Source organism: Bos indicus, chromosome 7, assembly GCF_029378745.1.
Source record: "Bos indicus isolate NIAB-ARS_2022 breed Sahiwal x Tharparkar chromosome 7, NIAB-ARS_B.indTharparkar_mat_pri_1.0, whole genome shotgun sequence".
Taxonomy (NCBI): Eukaryota; Metazoa; Chordata; class Mammalia; order Artiodactyla; family Bovidae; genus Bos; species Bos indicus.
In genome coordinates, this window is record NC_091766.1 from 73,049,098 (window position 1) to 73,064,222 (window position 15,125).

At 42.6% G+C, this 15,125-nt stretch overlaps 1 protein-coding gene across 3 annotated transcripts in view; it reads right to left on the bottom strand.

The window, feature by feature from the left end:
• The window catches only part of GABRB2 (gamma-aminobutyric acid type A receptor subunit beta2), a 290,450-nt gene extending 276,127 nt beyond the window's left edge, over positions 1-14,323 (bottom strand). The window contains exons 1-4 of one of the 3 annotated variants that reach the window (XM_070793956.1): positions 14,148-14,323; positions 12,587-12,795; positions 12,338-12,429; positions 11,242-11,309 (exon numbers count right to left, since the gene is read on the bottom strand). In XM_070793956.1, the coding sequence (XP_070650057.1) occupies positions 11,242-11,309; positions 12,338-12,429; positions 12,587-12,663 (237 nt within the window). In that variant the 5' untranslated portion in view covers positions 12,664-12,795; positions 14,148-14,323. Of the gene's footprint in view, positions 1-11,241; positions 11,310-12,337; positions 12,430-12,586; positions 12,796-13,935 lie in introns of all 3 variants that reach the window. The other 2 variants (XM_070793955.1, XM_070793957.1) reach the window with 2 other exon arrangements.
• Between the last annotated feature and the right edge of the window lie 802 nt (positions 14,324-15,125).

The window sequence follows — 15,125 nt, forward strand, 5'->3', positions numbered from 1 at the left end:
TGCCAAAGACTTTAACTGTGTGGATCACAATAAAACTGTGGAAAATTCTGAAAGAGATGGCAATACCGGACCACCTGACCTGCCTCTTGAGAAACTTTTATGCAGGTCAGGAAGTAATAGTTAGAACTGGACATGGAACAACAGACTGGTTCCAAATAGGAAAAGGAGTATGTCAAGGCTGTATATTGTCACCCTGTGTATTTAACTTCTACGCAGAGTACATCATGAGAAACGCTGGCTGGAAGAAGCACAAGCTGGAATCAAGATTGCTGGGAGAAATATCAATAACCTCATATATGCAGATGACACCACCGTTGTGGCAGAAAGTGAAGAGGAACTAAAAAGCCTGTTATCAATTAGGCACTAAATTACTGATCTGTACAGAACCAAACTCAAGATGGTTAATCACTGAGACCTTAAGTTTAAGCACATAGTTCAAGCCATAAATAATTTATAGGAAGCTACTTCAATGACATTTTGCCTACATGTAAATGTGTAATACTACTAATACTAACCAGTACCAATCAAATAGCTAACTTTTTAAACAAGAAAGAATAGTCAAAGAATACTATCCTAGAATGTATATTAAAATATCAATCTTTCTGATATTTTCTAAACCTCTTTAAACTGACATAACTATTAAGAACTTATAGCTAGGTGCTAATCCCTCCCCTCATTTCACAAATTGTGTTTGACCTTTTAAAATATAGAACTATATTTAAATATAGAACTGATGATTATTATCATCATTTGTGTCAAAAAATTAGTAAGAAGGTTCCAAAGGGCATTTTATAAAAATGAAAATCAGATCTGGAAAATGTTTTTTAATGCTCTCATTCTCATCCTTAATAAGTGACCCCTGCTTTCATTCCTTGTGAAGGTGCTTAAGACTCATCATTCATAGCAGCTATTCAAGAAATTTCAGTGTCTCCTCTGCAAAGCTGGCACGGTCTGATGCAATTAAGCTTCACCATACATAGTCATACCTTACATGTGTACCCTACCATTTCTATACACTTATATTCACTGTGTGATCTTAGAAATTATACAATCCCTCTAGTCCTTGTCTCTACACTTATAGAAGAAGATGATGATACTATTATCTGGTTCATGAGACAATAGTGAACATTAAGTGGGATAGTTATATGCACTGTTTATTTTTTCAATATTATTATTGCTAACATGTAATAGCTTTCTTCACACTCTCTCCTCCCCACACTATCTCCTCCCACAAGACTGTTCTCCCTATTTTCCATCCATTTAGATTACACTAATCCTTCTTGTTCAGCCCAGATATCCCTCTTTCATCAAGTCTTCTACAAATCTCACCTACTCTGACCACTTGGATCTTTACCATCACAAAAACCCATGTTATAACTAGACACTAGTTCTGTTTTCAAATTCCTTCACTGAGATTGCAAGAGTTTCCACCTTCACTATAAAACTGCTGCTGCTGCTAAGTCACTTCAGTCATGTCCGACTCTGTGCGACCCCATAGATGGCAGCCCACCAGGCTCCCCCGTCCCTGGGATTCTCCAGGCAACAGCACTGGAGTGGGTTGCCATTTCCTTCTCCAATGCACGAAAGTGAAAAGTGAAAGTGAAGTCACTCAGTCATGTCCGACTCTTAGTGACCCATGGACTGCGGCTCACCAGGCTCCTCCATCCATGGGATTCTCCAGGCAAGAGTACTGGAGTGGGGAGCCATTGCCTTCTCTGACTATAAAACTAGTGTTCCTCAAACATCAGCCCTCAGACAGTACTTGTGTCAGTCATACAGAGAGCTGTTAAGCATGTGAACTCCTGAACTCCATCCCAGATCTACTGAATAGACTTTGGGCATGTGCCCTGAAAACACAAATATTAATGCAAGACTCAGGTGATTCTGTTGCACAAAAAAGCCTGAGAATCACTGTAAAAACCTGGATCTCAACCTTCGATTCCTGTACCACAGGGATACATCACTCTTCTCTCCCTCCATCTGAAACACTCTTGTCTACATCAACCCTCACCTCCTTCTTCAGGCAATTAAGATCACTCTTGTCTCTAGAGTGAGCCTTAGGTCCAATGTAAGAATGATTTCATATCCTTACACAAAATGGTTGAACTGGCAAGGAGCTGGTTGAGTAGCACGAGATAAGTATTTTCTGGTAGCTGATATACTACAGTCTTTCAACTACCCCCTCCAACAACCCCATATTTGTTGAGCATCTACTGTCAGACACTATGCTAGGCACTGAAGATGCAGATAATGCCCCTACATCTGCATAGCTCAATAGCTCTAATATTTCTCCATGGCTTATTCATGTATCACTTTTCTAAGATACACATAGATTCACCTTAAAATTTTCATTACTTTAGTTCTGGCTATTGTGTTAGGAGAAAAGTTATTTCATCTTTAATTGCCCAAATAATTACTTCTAAGTTAAGACCTCTTGGCAGGTAAGTGGACAGTAGGTGCCAAATTATAGAGCAAGGAACATGAGACTTGGCAGTAAAAATGTCAATAAAATGTTTACAAAATGAGCACTAGTAAGAGCCAATGGGTTAGAGACATGCCTATATTCTTCCAAGGGAGAAGGCAATGGCACCCCACTCCAGTACTGTTGCCCGGAAAATCCCATGGATGGAGGAGCCTGGTAGGCTGCAGTCCATGGGGTCGCACGGAGTCGGACACGACTGAAGCGACTTAGCAGCAGCAGCAGCAGCAGCATATTCTTCCAAATAAATAGGGACAGAATAACATAAACCCATTTTCCTCTTTGTTTCATAAAATACATATTTTGCAAATAAAATGTATGACTGGAAGCAACATGTAAATTTGGGGGTTGTATCTTAAAAACTCATTACCATCTACTTTCTCATTCTTCTTTTAACTATTTAAAGTATTTTTTAATGTCATCCAACAATGTAAATTGATTTGGGAAAACAACTGAGTAATATCAGGCTAGAAACACAGTAATCTGTAGATGAGAGTCAAAGTGATGTAGAAAATTTTAACATTTCCATTTATACATTAACCCACTTCTCTATTTCATATGTGATTTTCATGTAATTGTTAATAGCACACAAAAAAGGAAATTATATGCTTATTTTCAAATAACCTATAGGTAGAATTATGACTAATAATCTACAAAATGTATTTTTAATTATTTTTTGAAATAATACACAATGAGTAAGAAAGAAAATGTCAATATACTTATATGCTTATACGTGTTTGTAAGATCACCAAAAAAGAATACAAGAATATATATCAGTCTACACTGTTACTGGTTGAAGTGTGTATCTTTTTTTGGAGAAAAAATAAAACTATAAAAATACATGTGATCTGTTAAGTGAAAATGCAGACTATAAAATTCTCACTACAAAATAAGTGCAATGTATAACGTATGAATAAGCAAACAGACAAGAATTAGAAGGTGTTATAGGCAAATTAAAATAGCTTTAATGAAGTGATAGGGATGTGGATAATTTTTGCATTTCATGTTGGTGATCTTTTAAAACTAACTGTGTCCCAATGTACCACTGAACATAAATGAAAATGGCGATTTAGTACAAAAGCCACTACTCAATGGCCCCAAACAGAGCGTGTGCTGGCCAGAATTAGCTGGCCCCAAATGCCAAGAGCACCAATCACAAATAAATGCTACAGAATGAATTAGGACAAAACAAACCAACTCCCCACCCTGAAATTCATCAGTATTCCTCCCACAACGTTAAGTAAAATACTTTCTCTGATTTACATTTTTTAAATTTATTTACTTTTAATTGAAGGATGATTGCAATGCTGCGTTGGTTTCCACCATACAGCAATATGAATCAGCCACAGGCATACATAGAGTCCTCTCCCTCTTGAGCCTCCCTCCCACCTCTCACCCATCCCACCCCTCTAGGTTGTTACAGAGCCCTGGTTTGAATCAGAAATTCCCAAGACTATTTCACCATGAGGTGGGAGGAATCATGCTAAAGCACACTTTGAGATATTTCTAAAATATGCAACTTGAGATATTTCCATCTTCCTTCTCTTGCAGAGTAAGCTCATAGTCAGATTTTTATTTCATGTCACAGTCAAGCAAGAACACTGTTTAGGGTCCTACAGAGTGACAGCAAAGGACCTGCCCTAAGAGTTAACTGCAAGAAGATCATTTATAAACTGCCTATTTCCTGTGAAATTAATTACAAATAGATGAATAAGTTTTCTTGAAATGTAATCTCTATAATGAACCTCATCTGTATTGTGTGGGACAGATGGAGTAAAGATTCAGGAAGAAAAGAAAAATAGCCACTCTTAAGAGAACTATTTGTAGACATAATTTATAAGAAATCACAAAAATGTGATCTCAAAGGAAAAACTCAATTGAAAATGAGGTCTTGACAATAAAAGAAAAAAAAGGGGAAGGGTATTTTTACCTAGTGTCCATCCAAAGATAAAACCACTGACATGGTTTACAGTTCTTGAACTTTATCAGTCAACATTTTGTGACAAATTTTGGCCTTAATGGTTATATGACATATTCTACTTGAGCAACACGACAATTATTGGACAAGTTAACAGTACACATTCATAAGGAAAGAAATTATGACATACTTGTGTTCAACAGACATAATATAAAGCATAAATTTCTCAAGGACAGAAACCAATGCTCATATTTAATACACGCTGAATAAAGTACCTATTTGAAAAAATCATTTTAATGAAATTAAGACTTCTTTCAAGGTAGAGAAATTGAAGAGTAACAGTAACATCCTGTATAGGCTTAGTTTATCTGACTCAACCACTGCTTCCAAGAAAAAAAAAAGGAATAAAAACAAACAACTACAAAAAAACAGAGTCCATGAGAAATGAAAAAAAAAAAAAATATATATATATATTATTTTAATGATGGCTGGTTGGCATCACCGACTCGATGGACATGAGTCTGAGTGAACTCCGGGAGTTGGTGATGGACATGGGGCCTGGCGTGCTGCAAAGAGTCGGACACGACTGAGCGACTGAACAGAACTGAACTGCCACACCTAAAACTGCAGTACAATCAGAGGGCTAAGATTGAGTGATGGTAAAGTCAATTATATGCTAGCTGGATGACCTTGAATAAGTCACTTAACCTCTCTGGGCCTCAAATCCTCTTTTACAAAAAGGTGGACAGTTGCCATATCACTGTTTTTATAGGATTGGATGAGGTAACATACACCAGGAGGATACCTGCACAAGTTAAGGGTTCAAATGAGTAATAACTGTGATTGTTTTCTTATATTAGTGTTGTGATGGTAGAAAATGTTGGGTACTGCACAGGAGGAAGAGGAGAGGGGGAAGAGAAGGTTAAGCAAGAGAAGGCAAAAAAACAACAGTTTGCTAAAACTGGGCAGGAGAGCTTCAAGACATGATTTATTCAGAATGAAGCCTGGTCAGTTGAGTGTTCACACCTCCTTCACCTTACTTCTCATTCCACCACCAACCTCACCTCCCGTTTTATATCTGCAACCTACTTCCTTCTAGGGCTACTCCTCCTACAAATGACTTTTTTTAGCAATTGCCCTCTCCTCACTCAGCTTCAGATCCATACTTTTCAAAGGTATAGCCTTCAAATACTCAAACTCCTCTAGATCTATTTACCAGCATGCTCCTATTACTATGTCAGGGAGACGAGTCTCAGAACTTATTTCAATTGATCGTGGTGGCATGTGACACAGATGACCATTTCCTTTTTAAACTCTCCTGTGCCTCAGCTTTGAAGACATTACCTGCAGGTCCCCCGACTAACCCTCTGGCTGCTGCTTAGCTGTTCATTAATCTTTATGGGCTCCTTTTCAGCATTCCACTGCTTAAACGATAGTGCTTACCATATAGTGATCTCCATTCTTAGTAGCTATCTCACTTTCCCTTTTGAATTGTATTTATTTATACAGTTATAACCACCACTTACATGTTGACAATGTCCAAGTTCATGTAGATAGTAATGACTTCTTGCTAAGCTCTAGACTTGTATTTTCCAATCTCCATTTAGATATTCCATGTGTGGGGAAAAGTCAGGATTTCTCAAATTGAACTCATCTGCCCACACACCTCATCCCCTATCCCACCTGCAACCTGGCTGCCCTCTCCCCATATCAATAAATGATCCCATCAGAATCTTAGGATTTTCTCCAAGTCCTGTCACTTCTGCCTCACAAATGCTCTAATTTTGTATCTTCTCTTTTATGTCCCTGTCTCCATTCACCAATTCTTTCTGGATTTTTTTAGTGGATTTTCATCTCATCTCCCAGCCTTAGGTCTTGCTCCACCCTCCACACTTCAAAAGCTTCTTCCTTAACTAAGAATTTGTTCAAGCAATTCTCCCAGTGACATCCCTTCATGGGTCCCTTTGGCCTTTATAACAAACTATAAACTCCTCTGCAAGCGACAAAAATGATCTTTAAAACTTGATCACCACTTATGATCTCAATACCAACTCTTATCACCTCCTCACCCCCACTCCCAAATCAAGCCATTTAAAGCTACTTGCAAATCCTTAATCCCATTTATTTTTCCAGATTTTTCTCCTATATGACATTCATTCTGCTTGGAACATTTTCCACAGACTTCTAAGCCCCATTTTCACCTTGAAATTTCTATGTGATACCTCAGAATTCTGTATTCCTAATATGTGTATTTCTGCTTTCAAAGAACTCAGTGATCCTACATTGTAATTCTTTTCACATTTCTTGATCAAAATAGTAATTTAAACCATGCCTTGAATCTGAGGACTATAATTCTATGCTCTTTCTCTCCACAGATATGATACTGTGTCTAATGAATAATAACGATTTACTGTTCTAAAAGCAAATAGTTCACCCAATATCTGTGGCATTCACTGAGTCAAACAACCAACCAATCATTGGATAAAGAGCAAAACCACATGGAGATAACATAACCTCAGCATGTTGTTTTAGTCGTTAAGTCATGTCCAACTCTTTTGCGACCCCATGGACTGCCTGCCAGGCTCCTCTGTCCATGGGGTTCTCCAGGCAAGAATACTGGAGTGGGTTGCCGTGTCCTCCTTCAGAGGATCTTCCTGATCCAGGGATGGAACCTGCATCTCATGCATTGGCAGGCAGATTCTTTACCACAGAGCCACCAGGCAAGCCCATAACCTTGGCTACCTGTATTTTATATATACAAATTAAGATGGCAGAAGATGTATGTAACGTATTGTGTGTAGTCACTCAGTCGTGTCCGACTCTTTGCAACCCCATGGACTGTAGCCCACCAGACCCCTCTGTCCATGGGATTCTCCAGACAAGAATACTGGAGTGGGTTGCCATTTCCTTCTCCAGGGGATCTTCCCAACCCAGGGATCGAACCTGGGTCTTCCGCATGACCGGCAGATGCTTTACCCTCTAAGCCACCAGGGAAGTCCTATGTAATGTATTAGGCAATTTCAAATATCAAATAACAAGTGAACAGTGAAATCAACAAGGGATAAAGAAATGCATGGGAAATAGAGACCACTAAGTACTCAACTGGCTACTCATAAAAATTTTTAGAGAAAATACTTATGTTAAACCTAAGTACAACAGGAGCCTGCAGAAGAATTAACATTAGTAAACACCAGATATTAAGTTTTATGAGGTCAGGGAACAAGTCATTCATGTTCACTACTCTGTCCTTAAGGCCTAACACATGGCTAGATCATAGTAGCTGCTAAATAAGAATTTGTGTCGAACTGAATTTTAAACTGTGCAGCTGGTGATGCAAGAAAACATCTGTTTAAAAAAAGGCAGCACTTTTTGCCATTCACCATTCCATAAAAAGGTAATTTGTATATGTGTTTACTAGAATTCTTTCCTCAAAAGTGAAATATTGCTTCACTCTTTGGTTGGCAAATGTGTTGTTTCAAGATGGAGAAGAATCTGCTTTAAATGAAGAGAAAACTATTTCAGTCCATAATCCTTCAGAGCCAATTTTGGATCTTAAAACGCATTTTCATCAAAGAATCTTAACAAAAAGATTCCTGCCAATTTAACCAAGACATCTAAAAATGTTTCAAGCTAAAGCCAAGCTTTCTGCTCAGGAACACTTAATTGAGATCATGTTCTCTTCCAAAGTTCTTCCACTGGGTCAACAGTCACCTGAATCACACGGAGGAGTAACAGACCATGATCACCCAAGAACTCACAGCTGCATTCCATTTAGGAATTCTTTATTTTTCTATCATTTAAGCTGGGTTTCAAGTCCTGAAATTCCTTTGTACCCTACAGAGCTATTATCATAAACCAAAGCAGAGACACATGTGCCTTTGACTTATAAGTTAATTTGACACGTCCCTCTTATTTCCAGTATATGGAAACTGAGACCATGTAATATAAATTATTAACCCAAGTACACTTAGGGCAGCAGCTGGGATGGATACTGGCTCTCCTCAGCTTTCTACATAAGCTATGTTCATGGAACACCAATACTTTCACTTGGATCATTGTATTAATTCTGGTAGTCACCTGAAATACTTAAAATGGGACTATTATTCCTTTTCAACAGGCGAAGAAATCAAGCTCCATCGAGCTGTCAATTCCCTCAGGTTGACTGAGCAGCAGAAGCAAAACTAGTATTCAAGTCTTTCTATTATTGTCTTTTACCAGGAACACCACATTGACAAGGGCCTTTTTTCCTTTCAGTACAAATGAGCCAATGACAATGGAAATTATCTGGTACCTACCATTCTTCAAAGGAAGATTTGCTATAATCAAAGAGAGTTACAATTAGCCGAGGTTGCAGGCCACAAAGGATAATGAGGCAGAAACATGTGTGTTAATCAATTTTGAGGTTTCACTTAAATAATCAACCATTCTTTCACAGCTGAATCCAATCAAAAGATACTAACCCTTTTAGACTTGTATACAGTGGGCAATATGCCATAAACATCTTTTATTTAGACATTAGGAATGAAATTTCCCATCTGTTGCTTCAAATCAAATAACCATACTTAAAAAATAATACCCTATGTGACAAAATTTTTCTTTGAAGGATTAAAGTCACTATGACTGTTAATCATGAAATGTTAATTCTTAGCAAGTAAAACTGGGTCTGGACAAGTCCACGTGTATTAGCAGTAGGCTAATAAAGGAATCTAGCATGGAATTTTTAACACTTGGTTCTAATCATTAATGCTGCAGTACTGGCCTATTTACAACCTGACATTTATTTTTGCACTTTCAACATCCCATGACTTTGATGCAACAGTAAATAGCTTTAAGAGATGACACTGTGCCTTAGCTGGGTCTGTATTTTGACTAGCAGGTCTTGGCATCATGTCCAGTTCTAATACCTCTCCCACATGCTACATGCTGGTGAAAAATGAAAAAAAAAAAAAACCTTAAAAAAATGCTACTGCTCTTAAGCCATTTGGAGATATAACAGGTCTAAGTTCTTAGCTAACTTATACATCCAAGTTCTACTGCAGCAACTTCTAACCACATCATTGTTTCTTTAGATTCTTAATTTTTTAGATTCTTAAATATTTCTTAATTTTTCCATAAAGTCCCACATTTCTAATGTTCTGAAGAGGAAGGTAACAAATTAAAATGTGGGGGAAAGAGCATAAATAAAAATTCAAAAGACAAGACACACAGAACTACACTTGATTTCCATTATCTCTTTTCAGCCACACACTTTCTATTCTAGTACCTAGGATTTGGCAGGTATCCATATTAGGACATTTCTATTTTATGGTACAATTCAAAATATAAACTGATAAAAGACCTCTAAAATCTCACAAAATGAGGAGTTAAATAGTTTCCCAAGATATATTCTATACGTACACAGGAGATTCTTACAATGTGTGGGAAGTCCATGGTTCTGAATCATCCAACAGTGTCTGCAGTCTGGGTTTATATCCTGTTACCATACAAAACTTTCCCAATAATCAGACTATAACAAGATAAATGTTGTCACGAACATCATTGAAAGAGTTGAATATTCTCTGAAGTAATGACAGATGTTTCATAAGCTTGTGATAGCTCAGGATTTCCACTGAACTTTGGACATTGTAGAAGGTTGGGCTGGTTATTTGGGCTTCCTCTATAATTTGAATTCTGGAGTGATGAACATTTATACTATGTTGAGAACATATCCACTACCTAGTATTTGGCTCTCTTGAGTGAATTAATAAGTGTCCTAACTGTCGAGTCCTGATGGCTGGCTTAGAACTGTTCTGCTTAAAATCTCACACACTAGACCCTCTTCTTTAATAGTACACCCCATTTTCAGGCAGAACTACACTGCAACACATTCTTCTGAAATGTGCTGTATGCTATCAGGACTGAAGGTAACACTGGCATCTTACATTCAAACGTGGCCATTCTAGAGAGACTTTTCCAAAGATGAAAAAGTCGCTGGAGAAATGGCCCAAGTAAACAGGGGTATCTGGGACACTTGACATTGTCCTGTCTGCAGTGCCCCAACATGGGCAGCAGGGGGCGCTCCTGCATGAAGCAAACCCTCCCCTCCCCCCAAGAGCTCCCCAAAGGGGAAGACGGAGGGTTTTTCTCTTAGCACTTGCCCCAAGTCCAAGGAGGAAGCAAGGAGTGGTGCTGTCCATAAATCACACACGATTTGAATACCATTGCAGAAGTGACCAGAGATGATATATGGGTCTGAGTGTGCGTTTTGAAAACAAGCTTGTCAATTTTTATTTTTATTTTTTCTATTTTGGTGAGCAAGAAGGGTTAAAGGACCAGGTAAGCAATTGGCAGGGAATGGGGCTTGCCATCCGCTGTAAAGACATAATGTTGCAAAGCAACAAGTGGCTATCAGTACCTGAGGGTCATTTCCTAAGCCTCTCTGCTACAGTTTAGTTCCCAGGTTACAATCTCGGTGAAATGTCAAATCAAACCCCTCCCTCTTTCTCCCCTCTTCTCTCTTTCTCTAAGCATACCCCAAACTCAGAAACATCACTTGATAAAACAGATTTTTTCACTGAACCTTAGGAAATATGACTTCTGCCGGGGTTCTCTTGCATGGGGCTATGTTTTGCAGGTGAGTGTGTGATGCATTTTACACCCTCTTTGCCAGGTCCCAGGATTTCAAATCAGATTGGAAAAACCCTTAAGGACCAGAAACAGCCAAATCTGAAATCTCAAAAACAGTGCCTTCACCCCACTTCATACACATTCTCACGCACACCCCACCCCCACTGGCCGGATCCTTTCTCCTTCCTGTCCCCAAATGAAGGTCTGTGGAGACACAGCTATAAACGTTAACACTCACCATGTTGACTTCAGAAACCATGTCGATGCTGGCAATGTCAATGTTCATTCCCACTGCCACAGGGGGACCTGAAAACCAAAAGGACCAGCCACGTGATTTCTCAGAACTTCGTGCACTCTTAGCAAGAGTCCCCGGGCATGGGCATGGGACAGTCCTCCCCAAATCCCTCCCCACTTCTAACCCTCAAATTCTTCAAATCTCTGCTCCTTTCATTTAAGAAAAGGGTGGCAGGTAGTCCTCTGAGAGAAATGCTCTATTAAACAGGCATGCACGTGCCCCAATGGGTGAGGGATTCCAGCTCTTCTACATATGCAGATGTCTCAGCATAAGAATACACACAACCCACAAAAGCACCTGAATCCGGCTGGGCTAGCTCAAGGGAAATGTTGTATAAAGCACTGAAACCCCTTTCTTATTCTTCCCACCCCCTACCCCCTTCAGTGCAGGTTTTAACTCTTTGAGATTTGTTAGAGTCTGGAGTAAAATTAAATGGACATATCATTGTATCTAAGGCTGAAACAAGAGAGATCTCTGGCCCTTCTCCCTCTACCCTCCCTGTCCTGCAAGCCCCACAGGTCCCCTCTAGCCCCATCCCAGCTGTCCCCCGCAGTGAGGCTTCCAGGACTGGATAATATCCAGAAAGCAGCCAATTTAAACCATGGCCTGAACTCCTCCAAAGGAGGCGGGCACAGGGGGTTAATGCCACTTCTCAACCAACTGTCTGCATATCTTGTCCTCAAAAACGTTCCTGGTGGCCTTCAGGAAGCCAGGTTCACTGGCACAACATTAATTAAACTTAAGAGGTTTGTATCTCAGCAAAACAAAGGCGGTGAAGCAAAGAATTTAAACAGTGAAGCTGGAAGACAGCGGTCTCCAGTATAGGCTAAGAGGGTATCTCTGAAAGACCACCTAAGTGCTGGAGAGTAACACACAGGCTTAAATTTGGATCATTTTCTCAATATGGTAACACAGAGACTCAGTCAATACACCACATGCAACCCACAGTAAGGGAGAGGAAAGACAGCGCACAAAGCTCAAAAGACAGCTTAGGCAATAGCTGCTGGGCTGTTTCTTATTACCAAGGCAACCCCATTACCTCCAAAATCTGGTCTCAGCCGAATATCATAACCTTTCAGGAGTCTATCCACCGTCTCTTTAACCAGCGACATATTACTAGGGTCATTGACACTAAAGAAAGAAAAGACAATAAACAGGCATCAATAAAACAGCAGGCACAGCGCTTCAGTAGCTATCTGATCCTCACTACCGATCCTTGCTCACAGAGGTATGCAGACAGAGCCCTTCAAAGTGAAAAAGGAAAAAGAGAAACGCTAGGCACACTTACCTTTGCGCACAGACGGCGGCGATTATTAAGGGGAATGACCAAATCCCAAAGTAGTCCTTTTTCCGGACTCTCCACATCCCTTTAGTTTTGGATGGGTTGAGGGTTTCACTGAAGAGAGGAGATCCAACTTAGTCTGCCCAGTGCAGTAATTCTAATGTGAGGCGCATGCGCACGGTGTACCAAAACATCAAAGGGGCAGCAGCGGTTGCCTGGGACCGAAAAGATTTTCTTGTTAAAGGGGGAAAAAAAAATTAAAGGGAAAACATATATATATAAATATATATGTACAATATATACGTATTTGAATAATATAGAAAAGTCACCCTACGGAAGGACCCACGGTAAAAAATTTTTGTTGTCCTTTTGTTAAGACAAAAACAACTCGAGTGTCTGGTAAGTTTTGGTAGTGGCAGGAGGCGGTTTCGCACCTCGCGGGTTGTGGGATTTTGGGTGTGTGTGTGTGTGTGTGTGTGTGTGTGTGTGTGTGTGTTTCCTCATAAATATGCAGAACCAGATTAGGAATTTAAAGGAGAGCAGGTGTGTAGTGCTAGGGGAAAACGAGTGCCTGGGAGTCACTTCTGGTCTCAGCAAGCGGCGGGGAAAGGATCTGAACTTTATTTCCAAGGCACAGAGCATCCCCTGCCTGGGGCGAGTTGGGTGCTGGAAGTGGGGGTTGTGTGGCGGAGGTGGGGAGGTGAGGGAAGGAACAGGAATGGTGGGAGCGGGAGTGGAAGGTGGAGGGAGGGAAGAAACCGATGGGAGGAGTGTTGAGCAATGGGTTGGATTTGGGGCCGGGAGTGGAGAGGGTACGTAGCGTGGAGAATAAGACATGGAAATATATGTGTGTGTGTGTGTGTGTGTGTGTGTGTATTTTTTTTTTTTTAAGAAGAAAATGATGCCTGGTCTTTTCTAGGGGTCAAGGAGCAAGCTTTTCTTCACTACTCACGAGCGATTTGTCTCCTCCTCCTCCTCACCCTTTGCCCCCTATTCCCAGAGAAGAAAACCTCGGGGTCCAGGTTTCTGGCCGAGTGACTTGCCTGACCCGCCAGTCCAGATTATTTATAGCAGGAAGGGCGGGGGCCGGGAGGGGGGCGCGAGGGGAGTAGAAAGCGCAGTCTCTCCAGGTTTCTCTCTGCTTCTGCACTGGGAAATCATTAGCAGGGAGGGTGGGATTTGGAGGAGGGGGGATAATGGGACGTGGGGACTTAGGGATGTTAGGGGGACAAGGGACTCCGACCGCGATCGGGTGCAGGAAGCGCTGGCGGGCCGCCCACGCCCCCTCAGAGCACGCGCACTGGCGCGCACACGTGTGGCAGCCGCCCGCCCGCCCGCCGCGCGCCCCTCCTTACCTCGCTGGCCTGCGCTCGTCGCCCACTCCCGCCACGCGGCGCTGGTGCCCCCCACCCCGGACCCTCCACCTTAGGCCCCTTGGCCACGGCCAGGGAAGGAGGGTGGTGAGGACCGACACCCGGCGGCGCCTCGGGACCTGAAATACCCGAGCGGTGCCCAGAAGGCAGGCAAAATGAGGCAGGGGCCGGGCGGGTCGCCCGGGGCTGCGCACCTCCCGCGGGCTTCACGCCACCTCTTCCTCGCTTCCCTGCTCGGGGCCAGGAGGGGCTAGCACACCCCGGGGCTGACTCTTCCCTCCTGCCGGCGGCTTGACCCGGCTCTCCGCGGCCGCCGGGACACAGAGGCAGCAGCGAGCGAGCTCGGGGGCTCGAGAGGGAGGGAGATACACTGAAGAAATCTTTCTTCCGCTGGAGAGAAAGAGACGCCCCGCAGGCGCCGGGAGACGCTACTAGGCTCCGGCAGCGGGGCCGTCTGAAGGCGCCCCGGGACGGACTCTCCGGGTTCTCCGAGGTTTATTGGTAGTTGAGGGGCTGGGAGGGGAGGGCAGGGACTCCTGCTACCCTCCCACCACCCCTCCTTTGTGAAGAACGAGAAAAGTCGGAGCTCGAACCTGTGTTCCGAACCCCAAAGCGGGAACTTGTAACTCCTCCACCTAATCAGCTTAGCCAGTAACTGAGCGCCTACTGTGTGCCAGGAGTGCTTCACTTAGTTCATTCTTGCACGCCCAGGTGCATTAGATAGCACCCCACTCTCCCCACATCATGGATTTAGAAGCTGGTGGGCTCAAGCTAAGAAACTTGCCCAAGGTCACCCAGGTGGCCCGAGGTGAAACCAAAACTGGACTCGAAAGCCCTAACCATTAGACCAGACCGTCTTGACTCTCACGTCACGACCTTGCGGGCTGCGGGCTCCTCTTGCGGCGCAGCTCCCGCGCCCGCCGAGCCCCCGGCGGCCTCCGGAGGTGCGGGCAAGCACACCACACCAGGCCGACCCCCACCCCGCTTCGGCTGAGAGGAGGGGGCGCCGGCCGCCGCACAGGGTCTCTTCAAGGCCCGGGTCCCAGCGGCACTCTTGACCTATTTTACGTCTTGACAGTCTTCCTCCTCCCCAGCCTAGGTCAGGGGTTATCCTGGGACTGCCGGGGAATGACTCCAGGGGAAGTGTGGAGGCGGGAGGGCTGCGAGGTGAA